At 63.0% G+C, this 24,997-nt stretch overlaps 1 protein-coding gene across 1 annotated transcript; it reads right to left on the bottom strand.

The window, feature by feature from the left end:
• Window positions 1-1,206: 1,206 nt before the first annotated feature.
• Window positions 1,207-23,745, bottom strand: COL6A1 (collagen type VI alpha 1 chain). Its single transcript, XM_033232639.1, has 35 exons — window positions 23,534-23,745; window positions 22,710-22,839; window positions 21,103-21,303; window positions 18,986-19,145; window positions 18,606-18,734; window positions 18,481-18,501; window positions 18,159-18,179; window positions 18,024-18,068; window positions 17,270-17,323; window positions 16,765-16,809; window positions 16,639-16,665; window positions 16,076-16,102; window positions 15,939-15,983; window positions 14,624-14,677; window positions 14,432-14,494; window positions 13,409-13,471; window positions 13,265-13,318; window positions 13,094-13,129; window positions 12,700-12,762; window positions 11,354-11,416; window positions 8,259-8,321; window positions 7,979-8,041; window positions 7,595-7,645; window positions 7,334-7,369; window positions 6,813-6,875; window positions 6,557-6,622; window positions 6,100-6,135; window positions 5,538-5,574; window positions 5,186-5,194; window positions 4,555-4,688; window positions 3,961-4,070; window positions 3,629-3,812; window positions 3,320-3,503; window positions 3,050-3,079; window positions 1,207-2,776 (listed from the first exon to the last, which is right to left on the bottom strand). Exons 1-35 carry the CDS (start codon window positions 23,628-23,630, stop codon window positions 2,154-2,156), a joined length of 3,087 nt encoding a protein of 1,028 aa, XP_033088530.1. The 5' UTR covers window positions 23,631-23,745; the 3' UTR covers window positions 1,207-2,153.
• Between the last annotated feature and the right edge of the window lie 1,252 nt (window positions 23,746-24,997).

The following is a 24,997-nucleotide window of genomic DNA, read 5'->3' as shown; positions in this document are numbered from 1 at the left end:
GACCAAGGAGAGCGGATCACTAGGTCAGGAGATCAAGACCATCCTGGCTAACATGTGAAACCCTGTCTCTACTAAAAATGCAAAAAAAATTAGCAGGGCATTGTGGTGGGTGCCTGTAATCCAGCTACTCGGGAGGCTGAGGCAGGAGAATGGCGTGAACCCAGGAGGCAGAGCTTGCAGTGAGCCTGGATCGCGCCACTGAACTCCAGCCTGGGCGACAGAGCAAGACTCTGTTTCAAAAAAAAGAAACAAACAAAAAAAACACCCAGTCTTCGGCAGTTCTTTAGAGCAGGGTGAGAATGGCTGAACGCACAGCGAAGCTCACATTTGTGGCTTCTCACATCCCTTCAGGAAGAGGGTCTTGGACACGCTCGGGACACAGCAGCCCTAAGGCCCCTTGGCTGAGGTGTTTTAGTACCAAAGCTAGAGCCTTGGGCGGGTCCTCTTGGGTTGACCTTGTTCCATCTGGCCGGCCCCAGCATTTTCCTGCAGCTCTGCTGGCCACATGGTGTGACGCATCGAGCAAGGCATGTCCCTGCCTGTGGTACCTGAGGGGCTCACCAGGGTTGCTGCAGGTGAGGGCCTTCAGGATGCCCCACCCTCACCCCCGATGCCTGTTCCTGCTGTCCTCCTCCAGCCCAGCCCTCGGCTGATCCTCTTAGTCCCCCAACAACCCCCAGGAACAACCGTGCACCCCAGATTCTGGGATTCAGGGGCTACGAACTTCTTTCTTTTGAGGATGAGCCCCGCTGCCTTTGCCCTCCGCCCTCCACCTTTCACCCTCCTCTTGCTCTGCCCCGAAGGTGGAGCCTCCCAGGACTTCTTCCTCTGGGCCCTGCAGGATCTCAACTCTCCTTGCCAACTCCCAGGGGTATTTCAGTACCAAGCCTAGAACCTGGGGCTGGCCTTTGTGGTTGACCTTGGTGGATGTGGCCGGCCCCAGACCACTGAGGCCTGAAAGCCCAGGGTGATGTCTCCTCAGCTCCTCTCTGTCCACAGGTGCAGCGTCATCTCCGTGTCACTGACGCAGACGCAGATCAGGGGCAGATCAGACAGCTGTAGCCAAGGCCAGCCCTGGTTCTGGCCTGGGACTGGTGGTGATGGGGCTTGGCAGTGGGCACACATGCACACTCCCCCAACCTCCTGTGCCTGCTCCGTTGGCACACACGGCAGGATTTTACTTTGTGGGGAAGATAACCACAGGGAGAGGAGTGAAAACCTTTATTTGGAAAAGTTGGCAACATGGATATGGTTCAGAGAAAAACACAGTAGGAGCAAAACTAACACGAACATAGAAAGGGGGCCTTTGATAACACGTCAAACATGTCACTGTTCTGAGGAAGGAGAGTTTTGCATTGTTTCTAGTAAGACACAGCCCTCTGCGGCACCAGGGGGCTCTCATGTCCAGTCCAGGCCCCAGTCTCTGCGGGAGGGAGGAGCGGATGGGGTTAGCACCTTTAATCTCGAGGGTCTTGAGTGCAGCCAGCGCCCCTGCGAGTACTCGTTGAGGTCGGGGTCAGTGCTGGTCAGCAGCAGCCCCTAGGGCTGTGGGGCCAAGGTCCAGGCCGGTCACCAGCAGGACACTCAGGAGACAGGGCCAAGTCGCCGAGATTTATGTCTACAGCGGCCTCCTGACCTTGGTTTCCCAAAATGAGACAGAGTCCAATGGCGGCCTCAAGCTGAGGAGAAAAGCTTGCTTTGACTTTAATTGTAAAGTAACTGTTAGGTGAGGATTGGTGGGAAAAGCTGGCTATGGGGACAAAGGAGAGGGAGGTGTGTGCGGCACAGGTCCCAAGAGGGCGTCCGGCTCAGGCTGGTATGCTGCACAGAGGTGTCTAGGGAAGGAGCTGCAGGAGGGAGGACGGGCAGGAGGGCAGGGCAGGAGGGCCCGGGGCGGGGAGCCCAGGTGACGCCAACTTAGGGCTAAGCCTCAGAGGGCCCTGCACAGGTGACACCAGCTCAGGGCTGAGCCCCGGAGGGCCCTGCACAAAGCAGACAACAGCGTTGTGTCCTGGCTTTCCAAGCTTTTCTTAAAAAAAAAAAAAAAAATCTAGCGCATCAGGTTGGTCGGGAAAATTTGCATCACATTTTACTGTTTAGTGATGGGTGGGGAGGGTAGAAGGACAGGGTTTGGGGCCTGCGTGCGGGGCGGCCTAGCCCAGTGCCACCTTCCTGGAGACGGTCTGGTGGAAGACACCGCGCAGCAGGGCCTGGTAGCTGGGGACACGGAACAGGTGGCGCTCGCCGTAGGCCACGTCGTACTCGGCCGTCTTGCCGGTGACCAGGACGCGGATGTGGGGCTCATTCACCTGGCGGCCCACGACCACCACGAAGATCTCGATGCCTGCTCGCTGGGCCTCCTGCACGGCCTTCTCGATGGCCGCGGGCGTGGCGCCCTGTGAGTTGCCATCTGAGAAGAGCAGCAGCCTCTTCTTAGCTGCGCCAGATGAGGCCTCGCGGTAGAAGCGGGTCACATAGCCCAGGGCGTCGTTGACGTCCGTGGCGTCGTTGATAAAGTCCATGGCATCGACAGCACTGGCCAGGGCCGTGTAGTTCTGCAGGAACTGCAGCGACGCCCGCTCTGGCCGCTGCTGGCCTGTGCCGCTGTACTGCACCACAGCCACCCGCACATCATGGGCGGGGTCCGTCCTGTCCGCCATGAGGAAGCGCTCGGCCAGGCGCTTGGCGAAGCGCTTGGTGGTGTCGAAGTTGTGGCTGCCCACGCTGGCAGAGCCGTCCAGCAGGATGGTGATGTCAGTGGGGGAGGAGAACGTGACTGCAGAGCGGGGTGGGCAGACATTAGCATGAGGCCAGGGTGATGCAGCCGCGGTGGGCCGGCCAGAGGGTGTCCGAGCTCCCCAGAGAGGGCACGGCACAGTGGTGCTCAGCCACCAGAGTGAGCCATGCACCTGCTCTTGTGACTGCCAGGCCCTCCTCCCAGAGCCCCCTCCTCCCAGAGGCCCCTCCTCCCAGAGCCCCCTCCTCTCAGAGCCCCCGCCACAGCCACGGTGCCCTCCTCCCCATGTGCCGGGGCCGCTGAGGTACTCACTGGGGCAGGTGTAATCTGGACACTTCTTATCTGTAAAAGAGAAAAACCATGCAATGTGGGCCCACTGCTCCACCTATAACCCCTAGGAAATGTCCCAGGACCTCTGGCTGAGCACAGGGGTGGCTGTGCCCCTGAAGGTCACAGTGAGCTGGGAGGAGGCCTCTGTCTGGGACAGCCCCGGGCGCCCCGTGCACCTATGCAGATCTGGGACACCCCTGGACGCCCCGTGCACCTATGCAGATCTGGGACACCCCTGGACGCCCCGGGCACCTATGCAGATCTGGGCGGTGACATTCTTCAGGAAGGCGTCCTCCAGCAGCTCTGCATAATTTTCCTTGACCAGTGAGAGGCCGGCCCGGCCCTGGGATGGTGCCAGGCCTTGGCAAGAAATGACATTGAGCTGGTCGGAGCCCGGGACGAAGTCAAACACGTCCTTGATGCCCACGGAGACCACCTGTGTGGACAGACGGTGTCGGTGTGGCGCAGCCCGCTCTGCCCTCAACTTTCTGGGGACAAGGCCACCCTGGCTGGCGGGGCGCCCTAGGCGGGGCAGGTGCAGCCTGGGGGTGGCCACCCCACCTGGACGCCCGGACTGCAGAGCACGTTGAGCGGTGTGGTGTCCCTCTGGGTGTCTGAGCGCCCGTCAGTGATGACCAGGGCGATGCGGTTGTTTGGGCTGGGTGGCAGCAGCTGGTCCCGCGTGTACTGCAGGGCCTCCCCTGTGAAAGTGCCACCCGCCATCCACTGCAGGTTCTTGATGGCTCTGCACAAGAAGGGGTGGGAGGGGCCAGTTGGGGCCAGGCCTGCCGCGGGGCCGAGCCCACCTGGGATCAGGGGTCAGGGCCGATTCGCTGCCGGGCCAGGGGTCGGGGCGAGGGGTGGGAGGGCCCTGGCCGCGTGGGGGCACTCACTCCTTGAGCTCTTGCACATTCCGGATGCTGGGGCTGCGCAGGCTCACGTGCTCCTGCATCTGGCTGTGGCTGTACTGCACCACACCTGCGTACGACTGTCCCGGCTCAAACTGTGGGACCGGCACCGGGGTCAGGACGGGAGCGCTGCCCCAGGTCCGCATAAGCCTCCCAGGGATGACTCTGTTGGCTGCGGGTGCCTGGGTCCCCTGCGATTGGCTCTGGGTACCCAGGGGGTGGCACAGCCCCCAGAACCTGGGTCCCCCGCAAACCAATCTTCCTTGGTGGATGATGCCCTCGTAGGTTCTGTCCACGAGGGACAAGCCCACCCCCAGAACTCAGTACCCCAGATTGCTGGCCCTCAAGGAGAGGGGGCGGCCCTCCCTCATCTGGGGTGCCTGTGTAGAATGGGCCAGCCTCGCCAGGTGGAGCTGGAGGCCTGGATGGACTGACGCATGCTTGGCATCCTCCTCACGAGAAGGGAAGTCACAGGATGCAGCGACGGCCTCGGGAGGCTGAGGTCTGGCGCTGGCAGGGGCGGCTGGCAGGGCCGGGATGCACCTGTGCTTGGCAAAGCCGGGAGGGGCGAGGCCTCACCTTGACCAGCTCGTCCCGGCTCAACCGGTCGATGACCTTGACAACGAAGTCCTTGGCAATCTCGAAGTTCTGCAGGCCGATGCTCTCTGAGCTGTCCAGTACGAAGAGCAGGTCGATAGGGCCGCACTTGCATTCTGCAGGCGGGGGCGGTGTCAGAAGGGCATGCCCCTCCCCTCCACCACCCTGGCCCCTCCCCTTCTCCGCCCTGGCCCCTCCCCTCCTCCGCCTTGGCCCCTCCTTGGCTGCCATGTCATCGCCTGACACGGGGACCCGCCTGTCTCAGCCCTAGATGAGCCCACCCCCTCCCATGGCCCCCCAATGGCCGCTCCGTTCGGTGGCTGGTCAGGGCCTGCGTTGCTCAGGCTGGGCGTGGGGCCTGTGGGCCAGAACGATGGAGCAGGGACCCCCAGCCTGCTCCTGGTTATTTCAGTTATGGGTGAAAGAGGGAGGGGCCCAGCCCAGCACCCGGGACCCTGCTGGCTTGGAGCAGACCCCAGAGGGGTGGACAGGTGCAAGGAGCTGTGGGCAGGGACCAGGGTGCCATGTGCTGTCCTGTGACGTGCGTGGGACCCAGGCCTCACTCCCCCACCCCCGGGATCCATTCTCTCCGGAGCTAGAGCACGGGTCTCACCACAGCAAGCTGAGGAGAAGAGAGTCAGTTAGACCATAGTCAGGGCTGCATCCTGCGCACCTCAGACTCCTGCTCTCAGGGCAGCCTTCCCCCTTCCCCGGCCTCCCTCCCTGCCTCCCTGGCCGCCCTCCCGACGTGGCAGCTCTGCCCGGCACCGGGGACTCTCAGCCTGTACGGGGACCCGGGGGCCTGGGAGGGCTTTGGAGGCCGGTAGGGGCTGGCTGAGGTGCCTCCTCCAGGATGTACCCAGAGACCCGGGCCCCCAACAGGGGAGAGATCCTTCTAGGAGTGGAACAGGCCAGGCTGGCGGCCCTGCTCTCCCTAAGAAGGACGGCTTCTCAGAGATACTCACAGCACATCTTCATGATGATGTCCAAAATCTCGCATTCCTGGGGAGGGAGAGACGAGGGTACTGAGGCCATGGACAGCCCCTGCCAGCGGGGACTGTGGGCTACTGGGTCTCCAGGTCACCCTCCCCAGGGCCCCCACAGGGCTGGGTTTGGGCACAGGGTTCTTTGCAGGTATGTCCAGCTCTGCCCACTACACCCCTGCTACATGGCTGGACCCCTGACGTGGTCACAGAAACAGTGCTGTCATGGGTCTCCTCGTGGCCACCATGGGTCCCCTCATGGTCTTCATGGATACAGGCCCCCCAAGATCCTCACGGGTCCCCATGGCCGTCATGTGTCCTCCCATGATCCTGTGTCCCCCCCCGGCTGTCACGTGTCCCCCCACGGCCGTCACGTGTCCCCCCATGATCCTCACGTGTCCTCATGGCCTGGCACCAGCTCTTCTTCCACAACCCACCCCCCTTGTGAGCAGCGCCTACAGGAGCTCCCACGGACAGGACCCACACCCCCAGGGACAGAGGCCGCAGTGGTCGCCCCCAGCGATGTTCACAGAGCCCCACTTACGTCTGGTCCAGGCGGTCCTGGGTGTCCTGGGGGTCCCTGTCCGAGAAACGGGGTAGAGGAGCTCTGAGGGTGAGGTGCCCACTGAGCTTCCTGAGCTGAGACAGGCTCCACCCCCGGCCCCTCCCTGCCCGGCCCCTCGTCCTCCAGTGAGGGTCCTGTGAGGGCACCTGGGGCATCGCACACTGGTGGTCCGGGCGACCATCCCAGGTGGGGCCCCCCCGAGGACCTGCTGTCTCCCTGGGCTCAGCTCTGCTGCCCTGGCCGCCACCCCGACCCTGGCCGACACCAGACCCTGGCGACCGGCGCCTCCCACCCCCAGAGCCTCCCAGATGACGTGCTCCCCCAAATTCCCTCCCGCTGCCTCCCACTCTCCCAGCCTCTTCCAGCGTTCCCCAGCCCCAGCATCCAGGGTCCCAGGCGCAGCCCACCGTGGCCTCACCCAGCCACATCCACCCACCTGGGGGCCCTCGGGGCCCTGGTACCCCTTTGCTCCTTTGACTCCTCGGGGTGCAATGTCGTTGTTCTGGAAGGAAACAGCGTGTCAACAGGCTGTGCACCGTCTGGGCATCTGCGCACTGGCCCCGTCCACAGAGCGTCCAGCAGCCGGGGCCCATGAGGCCTCCCACCAGCCGGTCCTGGTCCACTGCCCTTCGAGGGCAACCCTCTGTGGTCCAGGTGGACTCGGGGCTGGCCCTGCCCCCGTCCACACTTACGTCGTCTCCGGGGTCCCCGGCTTCCCCCTCGTCCCCCTTGAGGCCGGGATAGCCCTTCGTGCCCTGCAGTGATGGGAGAGTGCTTGGTTATCATGGGTTTTATTTTGTTTTTAGGAAGCAGAAATTTTAAAAGGAGAAAAATAAAGATAAGGGAGGCACTCTTCCCTTCCCCACTTCCCTATTTCCTGGGCTGGAGAAACGGGGTCCTGGAGTGGCCTAGGGAGCCGTGGGGCGGCCTCTGGGGCTGGGCCTGCCCTGTTCACCGAGGGGAGCATCGGGCACCAGGCACAGCCAGGGGACCCACCGGCCACACCACAGCGGGAGCCTTGCAGGGCCTTGGCCACGAGCCTCGGCTTCTGCGGGAGCTGGTGTCGACTGGGGCTGTGGTCACAGAGCAGGGCAGTGGTCGGTGCCTGTGTGTTTGCTCGGGAGCCCGTTTACACGTGTGTGTTCACACGTGCGTGTCCCTGTGACTGTGAATGTGTGTGCCCACAGCCAGATGGAGGAGGGGGTGTACTCACGTTTATCCCGGGAGGGCCCCTGTTGCCCGGATACCCCTGTCATGGAAAAGCAGGGCAGTGACGCCGGGTTCTGATTTCGAGGGGAGGCTGTGAGGGGGGCACTGGGAAGGGCCTGAGCTGACAGAATCCTGGCCATGGAATTCCTGGGCCAGCCGGCGGTCCTGGGGCCAACCCGCCCACCCAGGAGTGCCCAGTCCACTAAAGAGGGTGCTGCAGGCGGCTTGGGGCATGTTTATGTGGGCTCAGCCTCTGGGCACTTACGGGGAAGCCAGGGAAGCCCTCAGTGCCATTTCCAGGGGGGCCGTCTTCACCCTGGGGGAGCACAGTAGCCGTCACAATGCGAATCAGCCAGGCCTGGGATACTGACCAGCACGGGCCCAGGAGCACTGACCCCACAGAGCCCCTCCCTCCCCTGGGGCCACCCTGCTGGTCCCCGTGGACCCTGGGACCCAGACCTCAGGGCAGGAGGGGCCCTGCTGAGGCAGCCTCTGGCTCAGGTGCTGACTGTGGCCAGGAGCCAGTGATGCTGCAAGCGCTCCTGGCCCAGTCAGGGACCCCAGGCAGTTCCACAGTGCAGGGCTGGGGCTCCCCAGGGCCTCTGGTAGCCAGGCCTCAGCCCCAGGGCCGGAGCTGTTGGACACTCACCCTCTCACCCATCAGCCCAGGGTCTCCAGGGGGTCCAGCAGGTCCTGGGGCTCCTCTGGCACCCTGAGGAGGAAGAGGGAGGCATGAAGGGAGCAGGCTCAGGCATGGTGACCTTGGAGGGAAGAGGGCCCTCCTGGGGCCGGGAGAGGTCCCAACAGGAGCCAGGACACCCAGGACCATGGAGTCCTCAGAGGACGTGGGGCAAGCACTGGGCAGAGAGTGGGTTCTGGATCCTCAGGCTCCTCCTGGGTGGCAGGCGTGGGTGGGGAGTGGGACTCACCTCAGATCCTGGGGGACCCTCATCGCCTCGGTAGCCTTTAGGTCCGATAGGGCCAGCCTCGCCCTGTAGAGAGACGGATGTGGCACGTTGCACCGCAGGCCTCACCCAGCCCTCAGGCCTGAGCCCTCCCTGACCCTAAGCTGAGGGTCTCGGACCGTGAAGCGTCAGGATCCCCAGGCTCCGGCCCTGGTCCAATCAGCACAGGGGGCGAGCCAGGCCCACTCTTGGGTCTGATGAAGGGCCTGGGCGCACGTGTTGAAACCTCTTTCAGATGACTTCAGTGAGCGCCCGGCTGGTGCCTCAGGCCCCCATGGAGGGGTGAGGCTACAGGTCCCTGGGCCTCAGACCACCTGCCCCTTCTCCCATCAGAGTGGCGCCAGACTGCCCTCCCTCATGGTCCCCTTTGGGCCTGGCCTGGTCCCCTTAGCCCACCCCCAACCGCAGGAGCCTCTGTGGGTTGAGCCTGGACACCACCCTGCCCCCACCTGCACCTGAGGCTGCCTGCGGGACTTCCTTGGGTCCCCCCCATCTCATGAGGACTCCCTGTGGGGTCTACTCCCAGAGCTGGCCCCAACCTCCACCCTCGAGGGCCTGCTCCGTGGACAATCCAGTGGTGAGTCCCCGCCCTTCTGAGTCTAGCCCAGGCTCCCCAAGCACTTCCCAATGCAGCCAGCTGAGCAAAGAAGGGAGCCGTGTGCACACCGCCTGGCCCACCTGGCCCTGGTGGGCCCCAGCCATGAGCCTGGTCGGACGCCTGTCCCTGGCCTGTGGTTAGGCTGATGCTTCGCGATGAGGCCGTTCCTGGTGTTCAAATGTTTACAACTTCCCCACTACCAGACTTGGCCCATTCACCAGCCTGACCCGTGGCCTCCACCAGGCAGACGGGCGGCACCTAGTGTGTTGCTCTCCCTGCCCGACCGTGTGAGCATCCAGCCCTGGCTGTAAAGCTCCTGCGTCCTGCGTGCTCAACACCCCAGCAGTGTGAGGACTGCACGCTTGACTGGGGACTTTGCACACAGGCCTCAAGGAGGTCCCGAAGCCCACCAAACTTGGGGTTCACAGGGGTTAGTCTGGTACCCTGAGACCCTGCCTTGGGAACACGGAAGGGGAGCCAGGAGGGAGGATGGAAAGGAGGTCTCTGTGCCCTGGGCCAGGTGAGTGGGAGGCAGAAGGCCTGGACCTCACCACACACAGTCAGAGTGTGCCACAGAGAGCAGGAGGCCAGACTCAGCAGTTTCTGCAGAGGCAGCTCACTGGGGGCACCTCCCGGGACCAGCCCTGAGGGCCCAACCACTTCTGGTGTCCATACAGGGAGAGCCCTGTGCTGGGCGGGGTGGAGGGGAGCGGTAAGTCTGGCAAGAGCTGAGTAGGGAGGTGCCCAGAGCAGTGAGTGCCCAGGAGGCCAGCTGGGAGCCCAACGTCCCAATGGACAAATGTGGTTCCAAAGCCACCTATCCACATCCCAGGCCCCAAAAGGCCCCGGGGAGGCTCCAGGTGAACAAGTGCCTGCCTCGGTGAGGCAGCTGTGAGTCAAGGCTAACATGGTGCCCTGGTCTCAGGCGCTGGGGGAACCTCCTCCAGGACAGCAGCCTAGGGACGGCTCCCAGACCCCAGGCACGGGACCAACCAGCCCCTGTGCAGCCTGCCCCGTGACAGGGGGGTTCCTGCAGCCGCCTGCTCACGGGACTGCCTCTCTTACCACAACTCTTTGACAGTGGCTTTGTTTTTTCTGATAGTGGCTATTAATTACTTTGAAAACTGAACATATAAAACAGATAGGGTGTGGTCAGAATTCTCTGAGCAAGTCCTGGCCTCTGAACGCTCACTCCCACTGAGACTTTCAGCTACCAAGGCCTTGAGCAGCCTCGCAAGCCTGGAACCTGGCCCTGGGCTGTCCCCGCCCCACCACCTGCCACTGGCTGCATGGCCTCTTCCATGCACTGCGCCCTGCACTTGGCCCTCTCCTGGAGTGACCACACCAGAGGTCAGAGCAGCCTCAGGGCTGGAGCCCCGGGAGCTCAAAGAGCAAAGAGGATCAGAGGCCGAGGCCGTGCACTTCCCCAGGAAGGTGTCGGGAGCCCTTTCTGCCCTGGCTATGAGCTGCACGCAGGACCAGGTGGACGAACGACCCAGATCCCGCCTGCCCAGCCCTGCCCTGGTCCTAATATATGACACAGGTATTTTTAACAGCTGTGCAACACCTGTTGGCATCACAAAAGCACGATTTCACCTCGTGCACAGAAATACAAATGTGACTTGCACTGGGACGGCCTCTCCCATCTCCCTGGGTCTGAGGCCCCGTCTTGCTGGATGTCTGAGACAGCTGCCATGCCTGCTGCCATGCCCAGGGTCTGGCCTTATGCATGGCAGGTGGGCAGCTACGCGCATGGAGCTATAAGGTTGATTTGTCCACAGAAGCAGACAAGCTCGGGGAGTACAGACTTGCTGTCTCTGGACGTGACTATGTGGAGGCCTTCCTGTCCCTGTGGGGCAGGTGAGCTCCGGGAGGATGCAACGGTCCAGCCCAGCCTGTGGGCAACACCACAGTGGATTCACCATCATGGCAGTCATCAGAATGGGGGAAGAGACAGAAAGCACAGCGATTCCAGAGGCTCGGAGAAGGGAATTTAGAATGAGATGAGAGTGCATTTTCATCCCGACACCCCGGGATTCTGGAACCTTCCATAGCCTCACACTCCCCAGTTGACCTCCAGCCACAGTCATGCCTGGCCCCTGACCCAGAAAAACAAATGCTGACCAAGCTCTCACAGTGTCTCCCAGGGGCTCCAACGCCTCTTCCTCACTGCAAGGCACCCTTGCCCCAGACGGGTCCCCGGACAGCGCTTCTCCACCTGGGGCTGCGCGTCTGAGCGTCGGGCCCCCGGGCGCTGGGCCTCACCAATCCACCCCAGCCCGGCCCAGGCTGTGCCTCACCCCCAGGAGCCAGCTCCCGTGCAGGGACACCCACGAGATCTACGGGAACACAGACGCCCTCGAATGGAAATGAAGAGGCCCCCAGTGCGTGAGCTGCTGGAGCACTTCTACCTCCAAAACCCAAATTGGCCAATGCCCCCCAACCCCACAGGGCCTCCTACCGGGTCTCCAGGGACACCAACGGGGCCTTCTCTGCCCTGATCACCTTGTGGGCCAGCTTCACCCTGAGGAGAGACGAGCAGTGAGTGTGGAGCTGGGCCATCCTTGGGGAGGACAGCTGCCAGGGCACGCTGGGAGCCAGAGCGTGCTATCCAGGTGGTCACCGGGCTGCTCCGGCCTTCCCTCCCCACACAGCTCCTTCCTGGCCTCCCCAAGCGTTTCCTCGGCCCACGTGCGCGGCCATCAGCATGGCTGGCTGTCTTCATTCAGGAGGCCGGCAGCTCTCCTGGGGCCCCAGAGGCGTCCCTGCGTGCATCCCTGCTTCTCCAGTGAGCTCTGCAGACCTGGCAGGTGTTTGTAGCCACAGACTTGTGGCCTGCTGGGAAGCCAGAGCTGTGTGGCCCGCCCTTCCTCTGGGCTCTGCCTGGCTGTCAGTCTCATTTCCTGATCTCAGAGAAGTGGGCCTGCAAGGTGGTCTGAGTCACTAAGTCACACGACCCCTGCTTTGACATCCCCCCGACCCCTCCATGCGGGCTGTGTGCTTCTGGGGAGCTCCCAGGGAGGAGGCCAGAAATCCCCCATCCCCCTTTGGGCAGCCAAACCCCTCGGTGGGGTGACTCTGGCCCTAGCTCAGCTCCCCGGCCCTGCTGGAGCCCCGCCCGACTGTCAGCACACCACAGCTGCATGTCCTGATTGTCGGACGAGGCAGCACCTGGGGGCACTGCCTCTGAGGCCTGGCGGCTCAGCTGGGCACAGCAGGGCATTCTTCCCCCCTCACTCTGCCTGAGCCAGGCAGGACTGAGACACCCAGAATCTGCCAGCTGCCCTGCCCCGGGTCCAGTACAGCTTTCCCAGCAAGTCACAGGGACAGAGAAGGGCCCTGTGCTTCTGCACCCTGAGGCTGGGCTGTGGGGTGGCCTAGCGAGGCCCACGGCCATGGAGCTGGAGGTGGGGGGTGGCCTCTGGGGCCGCCAGAATCTCTGCTTTGGGGTGAGGTTTCTATGTCAAGTCTTCCCAGGCAGGCGCCTAGCTTCCCATCTGGGGTTCTGACCCAACTTCCTCACGCTGGTAATTTTAACAAAGGAAAATTATTCCAAAGAAGATCCCAAGCTCGGAGGCAGAAATGTGGGTGCCGCCTGGTGGGAAAGTGGGCACCGGGCCCACGGGCACCGTCACATGAAACAGGTCCCAGCGTCAGGCACGTGGCTGGGCGCCCTGACGCCATGCGGATGGGCTGGGCAAGGCGAGGGCTCCGTGGCATGTCCTGTGGCTCCAGAGGCCTGAACCAGCCCCAGCATCTGCCTGCCCCTTCCTGGGGTGGGTCCCAGGTCCAAGAACTGTGACTCACAGGGTCTCCTCTTGGTCCCCGCGTGCCTGGGGTCCCCCGTGGTCCTCTCTCTCCAGGGCCGCCCTGAGTGGAGAGACACAGAGGGTGAAGCCTCAGCCGCTGGGGTGGGGCTTGAGGCCTGGTCTGGGCCGACTGCCCCAGCAGGATCCCTGCGAGGTGCCATCCCTCCACCTCATGCCCCACGGTTCCAGAGGCCGGAATCTCCTGGTTGCCCAGGTCCCACCCGTTCCGAGCCTGTGGGAAGAGACGTCCTGGACGTGTGGGTGAAGAAACCCACTTGTCTGGGGCGGGAGGCCGTGACTCTCAGTGCTGGGAGGATCAGACTGGGCCACAGAGGCCACGTCCACAGTTACACGGTGAGGCCAACAGCGCAGGCCACCCCTGCCCCACTCACCCGCTCCCCGGGGGCACCGTCAGGTCCTGGGTTCCCCTGCGATGAAGAGCCGCGTTAGTCTGGTGGACACCCTGTATTTGGTCTCAGGGATGTGGAGCAGACCCCGAGCAAAGAGGATCGGAGGCTGAGGCCGTGCACTTCCCCAGGAAGGTGTCCGGAGCCCTCACTCACCTCGTCGCCCGCCTCTCCTTTCTCTCCGGGAGGACCAGGCTCTCCTGGCTCGCCCTGTGGGGAACAGGGGTAGAATAGTCGCTCCATCTCCTTGACCCTCCCTGGGCTCATGCCCAGCATCTGGGGGGCTGTGCACCTACTCACCTCGTCTCCAGGTGGTCCCGAGCTCCCTGGTCTCCCTGCCTCCCCGTCAGCTCCGGGCTCACCCTGGGGAAGACCGGGGGGGTCACACACGCTTGCAGGGGTGTGCACCAGGGGTGCAGCTGCCACATGCCACGTACAGGGCCCGCCTCACCGAAACCAGGCCCTCCCTCTGACCAACACCTTCTGAGCCCGGATCCCTCAGCACCCTCAGCCTGCACATGCACAACCCTGCACAAAAACCTCCTGGAATGTTCCAACCTTGTTCCCTATGAGGCCCAGCCAAGGGCCGTCTTATCTAAGGGGCAGGACTTGGTTCCCATTAGAGAAGGCACAGCTTTGCCAGGCTGGCAAATTGGCAAACTCAAATCTAGGGCCTGGAGGGCAATCTGGGAACTCAAAGATGAGATTTGGAAACCGTCTGCTGGGTTCTAGGAGCTCGTCCGGGAACATGTGGGGTGGGGTCAGCATTCACCCTTGTCTTCTGCAGCACGTACGGTTTCAACAAAGAAACTCCAGAGAAAACACCAGCCATGGCAGACTCAGCTTTCAGTCAGACTCAAAAGCTCCTTCTCCCGCCTTGCGCTCCTGCCCTCCCACAGCACTCCCGCTGCCCGCCCTCCCTCCCACCTGCTTGCCGCCCTCCCTCCCACCTGCTTGCCGCCCTCAGTGCCACCTGGCCCATTCTCAGTTCTCAGAGCCACTCTGGGCTACGGCTCACAGGCTGGGAGTGACGCGGTGCGGTCCCATTTGTGCAGAGCGAGCGGCAGGTGCGGGCAACAGAATGGCGGAGGCCTGAAGGCCCTTGGGCTGCAGGGAAGGCTCCGGGCAGGAGCACCACGGCGGCTATCCCCACGCTGGGCCCTGTGCCCGCCGCTCCCCTGCCTGCCTCCAGCCTCCACCAGCTCCCCTCCTCTGAGGCCGCACGGGTGGCCGACCCGCTCGGACCAGGACTTGCTTCCAGGAGCGTTTCCGATTCAGCCAACCGTGAAGGCCCTGGCCCTCCAGGGGCCTCCAGTCACTCACCTTTTCTCCTTTCAGTCCAAAGGCGCCGGGGTCTCCCTTGGGTCCAGGGGCTCCTTGGATGCCCTGGAGAGAAGAGGGCAGCATGACACCAGCAGAGGCCACCGGGCCACCCAGACGGAGTCAAAACTGAGTCCACACGTGGTGCTGCTCACAGCGCTAGTTTTAACATATCAGTGAGAGGAAGTGACTTACGTCAAACCCGGGCGAGCCCTTGCAGCCTGGCAGGCCTGGGTATCCCATCTCCCCCTGGAAAGAGGAAGAAAACCAGGAAATCTGAAGGCCAAGTGGGTAAACCAAGGCCAATCATCTGTCAGACTTTGCGCCCTCCATGCCCTCCCTGGAAAGCCCCACCTAGCAGACACCCCCCTGGGGTCACCTTCACACCGTCCACCCCACTCCTCCCCGTCCCTCCCGCCGGGGTCACCTCACCCCATCCCTCCCAGTCCCTCCCCTGGTCACCTTCACACTGTCCACCCCATCCATCCCCTGGCTACCTTCACGCCGTCCACTCCATCTCTCCCCATCCCTCCCCGTCCCTCCTCGTCCCTCCCTGTCCCTCCCAAGGTCACACAGTCCACTCCATCCCTCCTCATCCCTACCCATCCTTCCCCTGGTCACCTTCATGCTGTCCAACCCATCCCTTACTGTCCCTCCTACCAGGGTCAGCTTCACTCCATCCTTCCCCATCCCTCCCGACCCTCCTCGTACCTTCTTGTCCCTCCCTGTCCCTCCTCATCCCTCCCTGTCCCTCCCCGTCCCTCCTCATCCCTCCTCATCCCTCCGCGTCCACCCCATCCCTCCCCAGTTACCTCCCCGTCCCTCCTCATCCCCCCCGTCCACCCCATCCCTCCCCAGTTACCTCCCCGTCCCTCCTCATCCCTCCCCGTCCACCCCATCCCTCCCCAGTTACCTCCCCGTCCCTCCTCATCCCCCTCCGTCCACCCCATCCCTCCCCAGTTACCTCCCCGTCCCTCCTCATCCCTCCCTGTCCACCCCATCCTCCCCAGTTACCTCCCCGTCCCTCCTCATCCCTCCCCGTCCACCCCATCCTCCCCAGTTACCTCCCCGTCCCTCCTCATCCCCCCCGTCCACCCCATCCTCCCCAGTTACCTCCCCGTCCCTCCTCATCCCCCCCGTCCACCCCATCCTCCCCAGTTACCTCCCCGTCCCTCCTCATCCCTCCCCGTCCACCCCATCCCTCCCCAGTTACCTCCCCGTCCCTCCTCATCCCTCCCCGTCCACCCCATCCCTCCCCAGTTACCTCCCCGTCCCTCCTCATCCCCCCCCGTCCACCCCATCCCTCCCCAGTTACCTCCCCGTCCCTCCCATCCCTCCCCGTCCACCCCATCCCTCCCCAGTCACCTCCCCGTCCCTCCTCATCCCCCCCGTCCCCCCATCCTCCCCAGTCACCTCCCTGTCCCTCCTCATCCCCCCCGTCCACCCCTCCTCCCCCATTACCTCCCCGTCCCTCCTCATCCCCCCCGTCCACCCCATCCTCCCCAGTCACCTTCACGCCATCCACCCCGTCGATGCCACGCTTGCCCTTCTCTCCCTGCGAGGCGGGAAAACGAAGGCGGGGTCAGATGTAGGTCAGACGTGCTGCTGTGGGGGCAGAACTCCCCCCTCCCAGCAGCCCACACTCACCTTGTAGCCCTTGGGTCCCCTGGAGCCCTGCGGAGACAGGAAGAGGGTGTGAGGGGGTGTTTGGGGGAGGGCAGAGCAACCTTGGCTTAGGCCCACACAAGGCAGGGGCTCGGGTGCCCCCAACCCAAGGGGGCAACGTCACTGCTGAGAATCATGGGGTCTGACAGTGATGGGGAGGGGCCGCTCTGGAGAGGGTAACCGCCCGTGGGACCCCCACTCTGCAGAGGGTAACCGCCCATGGGACCTCCACTCTGCAGGGGGTAACTGCCCAGAGGACCCCCACTCCAGAGAGGGTAGCCGCCTGTGGGCCCCCCACTCTGCAGAGGGTAACTGCCCGTGGGACCCCGCTCTGGGGTGGGGTGAAAGTGACACAAGTGCCCCTGCTGGGTGCCAGGTGGCTGTCCTTGTCCTTCCAGATGGAGGGGACGGCGAGGGGCGGTGGAGCGGGTCTGCCGGGCACGTGGCTCCTGTCAGGGACGCTGTCCTCATCCCCGGGGTCACCCTCGTCCAGGATGGCACATCTGCGCCCAGAGGGACCAGCTCCGAGGTTGAGCCTCACTCACCTTCTCCCCACGGCTCCCTTTTTCTCCCTACACGCCCCATGGAAGAAGAGGAAGAGGAAGGCTTGTTAGTGTCGTGCAGAGCTGAGGGCACTGCCGGGCTCGGGTGAGGAAAGGTGGGGCACGTACCTTCATCCCCTGGTACCCAACAGGTCCGAGGTCCCCGGGTCTTCCCTGGAACACAGGAGGAAACGGTGAGACCCCGGAGGGGCAGGGGCCAGTCCCACCCAGCCGCACACCCTCCCTCCAGCCCAGGCCTGGTCAACCCGAGAGAGTGGCCCTGCTGCACGGGGCCCGTGGTGCTGAGGGGCTCCAAGGTGGAGCTGGGGGAGGGAGGTCTATGGATAGGATTTGGGCCAAGGAGCCACAGCAGAGGCCCCAGACGGCGCCGGCCTGAGCACCCGGGGCCACCTCCCCACCCAGCCCCTCCCTGGCAGGTGGGCTCAGGGGCTGCCTGGGGGGCTGTGTGGAAGGATGGCTGGGCTGTGGCCCCTCCAGACCTGCTCCCACCCATAAGGAACAGGCAGTGTGACTTTGGCGCTCAGAACCCAGACACTCTTCCAGAAGTTTCCAAGGCCTAGTCATTCCCCACCTCCAGCTTCTTAGGGCCCCCACCCCACAATCAGGCACTCACAGGATCTCCGGCTTCTCCCTTCTCTCCTGGGAGCCCTGGCTTGCCTCGTTCTCCCTGGAACATAAAACAGGTCAAGGTTGGGGGCAGTCCCGTTTCTTTCTAAAAAGCTGGCTCACAAAACAGGTTTTTAAAAAGACACTTCCTCCAGTCTTCAGGGATCACAGGGCTTTAAAGCACCTTCCCCATCACTCCTGGTCAGCCTGGGTCTGGGAGCTCCACCCCGCACGCCAGCTCCCCCCACTCCCTGCCTCCGTTCCTGTCTGCTCAGCTCTGCTGACCCCCAGGCACAGGCCGGGCGGATGTGCAGCACAGAAGCCCCCCAGGGCCACGGCTCGACCCCCAGGATACGGCCATGGCCCACAGCTGCTGGGGTGGATGGTTATTAGGAGAAGCCAGAAATCTGAAGTCCATGAGCAGCCTCGTGGCAAGTTGCAATTATCAGCAGCTAATTATAACGCTGAAGGTCATCCTGTGTGAGCCACACACGACTGGGGGCCCCACGGTCTCACCCTCCGACCCCTAGAAACGTCCTTCTCCTGAGCCGAGTGCGGCTGAGGGCGGGGCGGACAGAGACACCCTCAGAAGCCCCCAACGCCCCCAGGGCAGCCCACACCCTGCACGGGCCAGAACCCGCCTGCTAGACCCTCCTGGTGGACTTGGGTGCCCAGGAGGCTTTGGTCCCGCCACCCCCACTCCCAGGCCCCGAGCTGCAGGGACACCCCACAACACACGAGGAGCAGGAGTGACCACTCACCTCGAAGCCGGGGTCGCCCCGGAGCCCTGGAGGTCCTCTTGCAGGCTGCAAGGCAGAGGGGACGGTCAGCCTGGACCCCAGACTCAGGTTCCCAGGGTGCAGGGCACGGGGTCAGGGGTGGGAGGCCCCACTCACCTGGCATTCGAAGGAGCAGCACTGTGGGGGGGAAGGCGTGGAGACGAGTCAGTGGGAAAGGCACGGACACGTGGCTGGGACACCCAGGGTGACATGTGACCCAGGCACATGGGCAGACGGACACACGGGTGGACACACGTCCCGGACACACAGCCAGACATGCAGGGGACACACGTCCCAGGCACACGGGCAGACATGCAGGGGACACACGTCCCAGGCACATGGGTGGCTGTGCATGGGGACACGCATCCTGAACACCAGGTGGACGTGTGGGTGGACGTGTGCGGACTGGTGGCTGGGGGTTGGCGGGGAGGGCTCTTACCACTTGCTCCACGTTATTTTTCTGAAAAGAGAAATGGAAACGCAGAATTACTTTCCACCTGGGGCCACCGCGGGTCTCCCCGTCTCCTGGGCAGGGCCTCCCCGTCTCCCGGGCAGGGGCCTCACGATCATGTCCACGATGGTGTCGATGGTCTGGCTGATGACCTCCTCCGCGTCGCGGCTCTGGCCCCAGTCAGCCGCTGTGAAGTTGCGCCGGTAGGTGTGGTCCGTGGCAATGATGCTGAGACGCGGCTCCTGGGGGCAGTGTTCAGGGCGGGCTGAGCAGGGCTGGGACCCCTGATGGCCGGGGACGCTTCCCACAGGGCCAGAGCGGGGGCTGGGGCGCTCCAGGCTCCTCAGCAGGAGGGGCTGGCCTCTCAGGGGCAAGGGTGGCCGGCTGGAGTCCCCACACCCTCCTGAGGACCAAAAGACCGGCCCGGCTGCCAGGGGCCTCGCAGCCGCCACTCCATGAGGTTGGGGGCATCTGCGGGGCAGGCGGTGCCTACCAGGTGGTCAGGTGTGATGGCCACTGAGAAGACTTTGACGCCCAGGTGCTTGGCCTCGTTCACGGCGTCCTCCAGCCCCCCGCACGGCTCCTTGTAGCCCTCCAGGGGGTGCCCGTCCGTCACCACAATCAGGTACTTGTTCTCCTTTAGGTGGGAGCCCCTGGACAGGAGAGGGCAGCATGAGACCCCGAGACTAGGTGGGGGAACTGGAGGGAGACCCAAGCCCATCTGGGAGGTGCTGGTCCCTGTCTCATCGCGAGGAGCTGTTTCTCTTTGCTGATCCTGGCTGTACCGTGAGGATCACTGAAAAGAACCTCGCCGTGGGGAGTAATGCTCTGTGGCTCTCATTTCTCTAAACTGCTTTGGAAAATTCACGCCCTCCCAGGAGAGGCACCCACGACCCCGAAGGAGGCTTGGTTCCCGGGGTGCCCGCGGCACAAAGCCCCTGGCCAGTGAGTGGAGGCTGAAAGGGGCAGGGACCGTGCCCCTCCGAGATGCCCGCCTCGTCCACCCACAAGCTGCCTCAACTGAAGGCTGCTCTGTCACTACGGCTTTTGCAGGAAATGGGTGTGATGAGCAAACAACAGGGCGATCCCAGAGTGCCCCAAATCAAATCCCCCTAAAGGGAAAGTGAGAGCAGATGGAAGGAGGGCAGCGTCGCAGGGCAGGGGAGCGGGCTGCTGGGGACACCGAGCCTGTCGGCCAGCAGGGCGAGCTCATTAGGAGGAGTCATGTCTGTCCATGGCTTCCACGGCGGGGCCACACTCTGGCGTGCGCGGCCACGTCCCCCACGCACCCCCTGCAGACAGCAGACAACTTCCTAGCGACTCCAAGTCCCCCAGGTCCCAGCGTGGCACCAACTCTGGAGGGAGGTGGGCACAACCATTGGAAAGCGAGTGTCTGGCCCAGGCCGGCCGTGTGGGTCTCTGAGACCGACCTCGGGAGAGGCTCCCCACTGCCCGCACCGCCTCGATGGACAGGGCAGCCTCGGGACCCCCACTGTGATCCTGAGGCCTCGGGAAGGGCTGGGCGTGGGGAGGCCACGTTCCCCTCCAGACACTCTGGGGCTTGCAGCCCCTCTCTCCCCACATCTGGACACTGGGATGAGAGGAAACCCCTCAGTCCAGAAAAATCCCCGAGGAAGCAAACAAAATTCAGCGTGTGCTTTGGGTCTGATGAGAGTCAGTTCCAATGATCCTAGCCCTGCTTGGTGTTGATGCTGTGGGGAAAACCAGCCCTGTCTCTCTCTGTCTCTCAGTCTCTCTGCCTTTGTTTCTGGTCTCTCTGTCTCTGTGTGTCCCTGTCTGTCTCTGCACTTCTCTCTCTGTCTCTCTGCCTCTGTCTTTGTCTCTTTCTCTCTCTGCTTCTATCTCTCTGTCTCCCTCTCTGCCCCTCTGTCTCTGTCTGCCTGTTTCTGTCCCTCTGTCTCTATCTCTCTCTCTGTTTCTGTCTCTCTCTGTCTTTGTCCCTGTCTCTGCTTCTCTGTCTCTCTGCCTCTGTCTCTCTGTCTCTGTCTCTGTCTCTGTTTCTATCTCTTTCTGTCTCTGTCTCTCTGTCTGCCTGTCTCTGCCCCTCTGTCTCTGTCTCTCTCTCTCTGTTTCTGTCTCTCTCTGTCTCTCTGTCTCTGTCTGCCTGTCTCTATTCCCATCTCTGTCCCTCTGTCTCTGTCTCTCTCTGTCTCTGTCTCTCTGTCTCTGTCTCTCTCTGTCTCTGTCTCTCTGTCTCTGTTTCTCTCCTTCTCCGTCTCTCTGTTTCTGTCTATCTCTGTCTCTGTCTGTCCCTGTCTGACTGTCTCTATTTCTGTGTCTCTGTTTCTCTCTGCCTCTGTCTTTTTCTATCAGTCTTTGTCTCTCTGTTTCCCTCTGTCTCTCTCTCTTTCTCTTTCTGTCCCTGTCTGTTTCTGTCTCTCTGTCTCTGTCTCTCTGTCTCTCTCTGTCTCTGTCTCTCTCTGTCTCTCTCTGTCTCTGTCTCTTTCCTGCCCACAAAGTGGTCAGGGAGGCCATACAGCCTCCAAGAGAACAGGGAGGCTGCAGCTGAAGCCACACAGGGCCCCCAGGCCAACCCCGGCCCAGGCTGGGTACCACGCGTGAGAGCTGCGTGGGCAGGAGGCCACTCACCCGACAAGAAGCTGCTCCAGCCCCTTCTTGATGGCACAGTCAGTGTAGGTGCCCTTCCCAAAATACTTGATGGCGTCCACTTTGCTTTTGAGCGTGTCGCGGTCACTGGGCATGCGCGTGAGGCCCTGGATGATCTCCACCTCGTCACTGTAGTGCAGTGCACCGGCGTTCCACACCAGGTTTCGGTCACAGCGGTAGTACCTGCCAGGAACAGGCACGGTGGGCGTCAGGCGGGCGGCCCCTGGCACCATCACTGCCCGTCCCAGGGTGCGACATCACCCGGATGGACGGGCTGCCCCACCCTGGCCGAGGCTGACACACAGCTGGATTTCCCCGTGGCCCTGAGGCCGGCCCTCCTGGAAGGCTGTGTGGGCGGGTGTGGCCAGCAGGCGACCTATGCCCCGATCCCCCGGCCTCAGACCAGGAGCCCTGAGCATGTGGCCCTGCTGGGGTGGGGTCCTCGGGCCTGCAGTGGGTCAGCATGACTCTGGGGGAAGGAGGCACCCGGGGGGTCTGAGCACCAGGGCCTGAGGCTCTCAGGGGTCTGCTCTGCCCCAGCCTGGGGTGGGCTCGCCTCTGCCCCACCCACCCTCCGCCCATTCCGCAGAATGACCGCAGCTCCTGCAGGAATGCCAGCGGCAATGTGGGGATGACTCCGCCCCATTTCACAGGTGGGAAACTGAGTCATGGGGAGCCTGAGTAAAGGCAACAAGGGCAACTCGGGGGACGCTGGGCCACGTGGCCGCCCCTCCCTGGTGCCATCCACAGCCAGACCCCCAGCACACTGCCTCACGGGCCTGGCCACGTCCACTAAGCCCAGGGTTTCTAATCCCAGTGGCTCCCGCTGGGCACGGTGGGGGTTGGCAGGTACACGGTGCTGTTACCGCAGCCTCTGACTGTGCCCCTTCTAGGGGCGGGAGGCTCGGGCCCAGCGGCCAGTCAGCAGGGTCGGGGAAGACTGGGGGGTCCTTTGCCGGCTGAGCTGTGTCCCCATTGCCAGGGCCCGTCTCAGTGGGGGAGCCCCCATTCTACATGCCCCACCCCCACGGCCCTGTGCACCCACGGGACGGACCCCTCCCTGCCCCCGGTGTGTCCTCAGCCACACGCACAGATGGAGGAACGCGGAGGAGAGTGTGCCAGGTCCCAAGCCCAGAACCAAGCCTGGGGGCCCTGGGGCTGCAGAGCGACGCCCCTCCCGGCCCCTGAGTCAGGGAGCTTTAGAACGTGGAATCCAGGACCCAGCTAGAGGCTCTCACGGCCCACAGAACGGACCAGGGCCCGGCTGGTTAGTGAGGGGCTGCCGGGCACCCGGCAGGACTGCGTGGCTGGGCCCACGCGCCAAGCCCTCTCGGTCAGCCTGCGGGAGCCTCTCTTCCTTACGTCTCAGCCTCACTGTCACCTCGGCCCGTTGAACAGGTGCCACCCCCGCGAGCAGGGTCTCAAACCAGCTCACTCTGGAGGGCGCCAGGAGGGGCTCTGGCCAGGGCAACGCTTGCCCTTCTTAGAGGGGAGGTTGAGGCCATCGCGTCCGTGGTCCCCTGGGCCCCCACCCCACCCTCCAAGAAGCCCAGAAGCACCGGAGGAAGGTCACAGGGCGTCCCTCCTACCTGTCCCTCAGGTTGTCGATGAAACGCTTGGTGAAGGACTTGACTTTGTCCACGAGGGCCCCGTAGGGCTTCAGCCTCAGGGCCACACTCTCAGAGGTGTCCAGCACAAAGAATAGGTCCACAGGGCAGTCTGGCCGAAGACGGAGGAGAGGGGCCTTCGAGCTCTTGCCCCATTCCCCGCGTCTCTGCTGGGCCTGCCCTCCCCGCCAGCCCAGCGCCTGCAGCACAGAGCCCTGGGCCTGGAGAGGCTCTCCCAGGAAAAGGCAGCAGGACGTCCGTCATCCCTCGGTGGGGACGGTGGGGAGGGGCTGGAGTGAGAGACCCCAAACCACTCCTGTGCCCCGAGGGGAGTCAGAACCCTTCACAACCTCCCCCGAAGGGCAGGGCATCCCTGGCATGGGACTGGACAAATGAGACCTCACGTGAAGGTGTCTCGCTGGATTCAGAACCAGCAGCGGCACGACTTAGTCTAGAACGGGGCCGTGCGTCTGGACTCACTGCCAGGTGAGGGGTCAAACGGATTCACGGCTCGACGGCGTTCACGGAGCCCTGAGACAGCCCCGCATCAGCTCCCCCTCGCCCGGGAGCCCCTCCCGAGCTGCCTGCTGTCCTTCCCTGCTGAGAAGGCTGACCCTCTAGGGGCCCCGGCCAAGGCCTGGTGGGGCAGAGCTGGGCGCTGCAGCCACCCCTAGCAGGGAGTGGGGCTCAGGGGCTCCAGGCCCCCAATCTGCAGTTCCACGGTTGGGAAGGGACCCCGCGTATCTGGCCCTGGCCGGCAGCAAAGAGCGGGGAGTCTGGAGCCTCCACCCCCAGCCACCACTCACCCTGGAAGGCCACCGCCCTGGGGGTCTCCAGCTCATCCTGCCCGGCCGTCCAGCAGGCCTGCAACAGCAGGGGCAGCAGAGCGCGGGCTGCCCTCATGTCTGGGGCCTGCAGTCACCACACAGCGCGGCCAGGGCAGGGTGGGCCTCCGCGGCCGACCAGAGACCGAGGCCGTCTTCTGCTCCCAGCCAGAGTGAGCGGAGGGCGGGAGGGGCGGGAGGGGGAGGGCCGGGGCGGGGCGGGGAGGAGCTGGCCCCATGAGTCACGGCCTCCTTGCTGGGGTCTCTTCCTCCAGAACGGGCAGCAGCTCTGAGCCCAGGGCCCCGCTGGCTGTAGCTGGAGAAGGCGGTTTCCCTGGCTGGCTCGCCGTGGCCCGCAGTTCAGTTCCTGTGTCCGGGAGGACGAAACTGCAGCCAGGCTGAATAAAATGTCTGAAAACGCGCGTGTCCCCCAGAGAGAGTCTCCTTGAAACATTTTTTGGTTGTTTCCAATCCAGACGTCTCCGTGTGGGACGCACAGGCAGGCTCACTCGCCCCTTCCCACCAACCGCTTCCCACAGAGGATCTCACCAAGGGCTGAACCGTTGCCTTAACAGTCTCTGAGTTCTTTCTCACGTAAATATTTCTTCACAGTGTAGTCAAATACATCTTTGCCAAAGATATTTGTTTGTACTATGGGAAAACAAAGTTGCCCACAATATAGTTGTTATATATGGTGTGTGTGGAGAGACAGAGACAGAGAGACAGAGATAGAGAGACAGAGAGACAGAGACAGAGAGACAGAGACAGAGATACACAGAGACAGACAGAGAGAGACAGAAAGAGAGACAGACAGAGAGAGATAGAGAGACAGAGACAGAGACAGAGATACACAGAGACAGAGAGAGACAGAGACACAGAGACAGAGACACAGAGACAGAGAGACAGAGACAGAGACAGAGAGACAGAGAGAGACAGAGAGAGGGAAACAGAGAGAGAGTGACAGAGAGAGACACAGAGAGAGAGAGGAGAGAGGGGACGTCCTGATGTCACCCGGGGGTGGGCTCCAGATGGGGCCAGACGCATCCCTGCCCCACAGAAGGTCCCAGAAGAGCTTTCCCAGAGCTGGAGCTGCTGACACTTGCCTAACACCCGCTTAAATGTCTGGTAATTTTAAAACATACACAAATTGTTCATACGAAAAACCATGTTAAAGAAACATTTGAAAAAACCTTTAAAATTCATACGTAATCCCACCACGCCACAGACTATTCTTGGGTTGCCTTCAATATTTCCCCACACCTACTTTATAGAAGTTGTAAACTCCTCTCCTCCTCCTCCTTCTTCCGATTATTATTATTATCTGAGGGCCTCACTCTGTCATCCAGGCTGGAATACAGTCGCCTCATCACAGCTCACTGCAGCCTCAATGTCGTGGGCTCAGGTGATCCTCCCACCTCAGCCTCCCGAGTAGCTGGGATCACAGGC

This window comes from Trachypithecus francoisi, unplaced genomic scaffold, assembly GCF_009764315.1.
Source record: "Trachypithecus francoisi isolate TF-2019V2 unplaced genomic scaffold, Tfra_2.0 Lachesis_group14, whole genome shotgun sequence".
Lineage (NCBI taxonomy): Eukaryota > Metazoa > Chordata > Mammalia > Primates > Cercopithecidae > Trachypithecus > Trachypithecus francoisi.
Note: the sequence above shows the minus strand (reverse complement) of the source record. Positions and strands in the feature narration are given on the sequence as shown.

Bases quoted from the DNA above. Each gene is read 5' to 3' on its own strand.
- COL6A1 (XM_033232639.1), bottom strand. From the start codon at position 23,630: ATGAGGGCAGCCCGCGCTCTGCTGCCCCTGCTGTTGCAGGCCTGCTGG. The intron at 13,472-14,431 runs GTGAGTGACTGG...GGTCTTCCCCAG, and splicing joins TTGGACTGAAAGGAGAAAAG to GGTGAGCCCGGAGCTGACGG. The intron at 3,813-3,960 runs GTGAGTGCCCCC...CTTCTTGTGCAG, and splicing joins AATGTGCAAGAGCTCAAGGA to AGCCATCAAGAACCTGCAGT.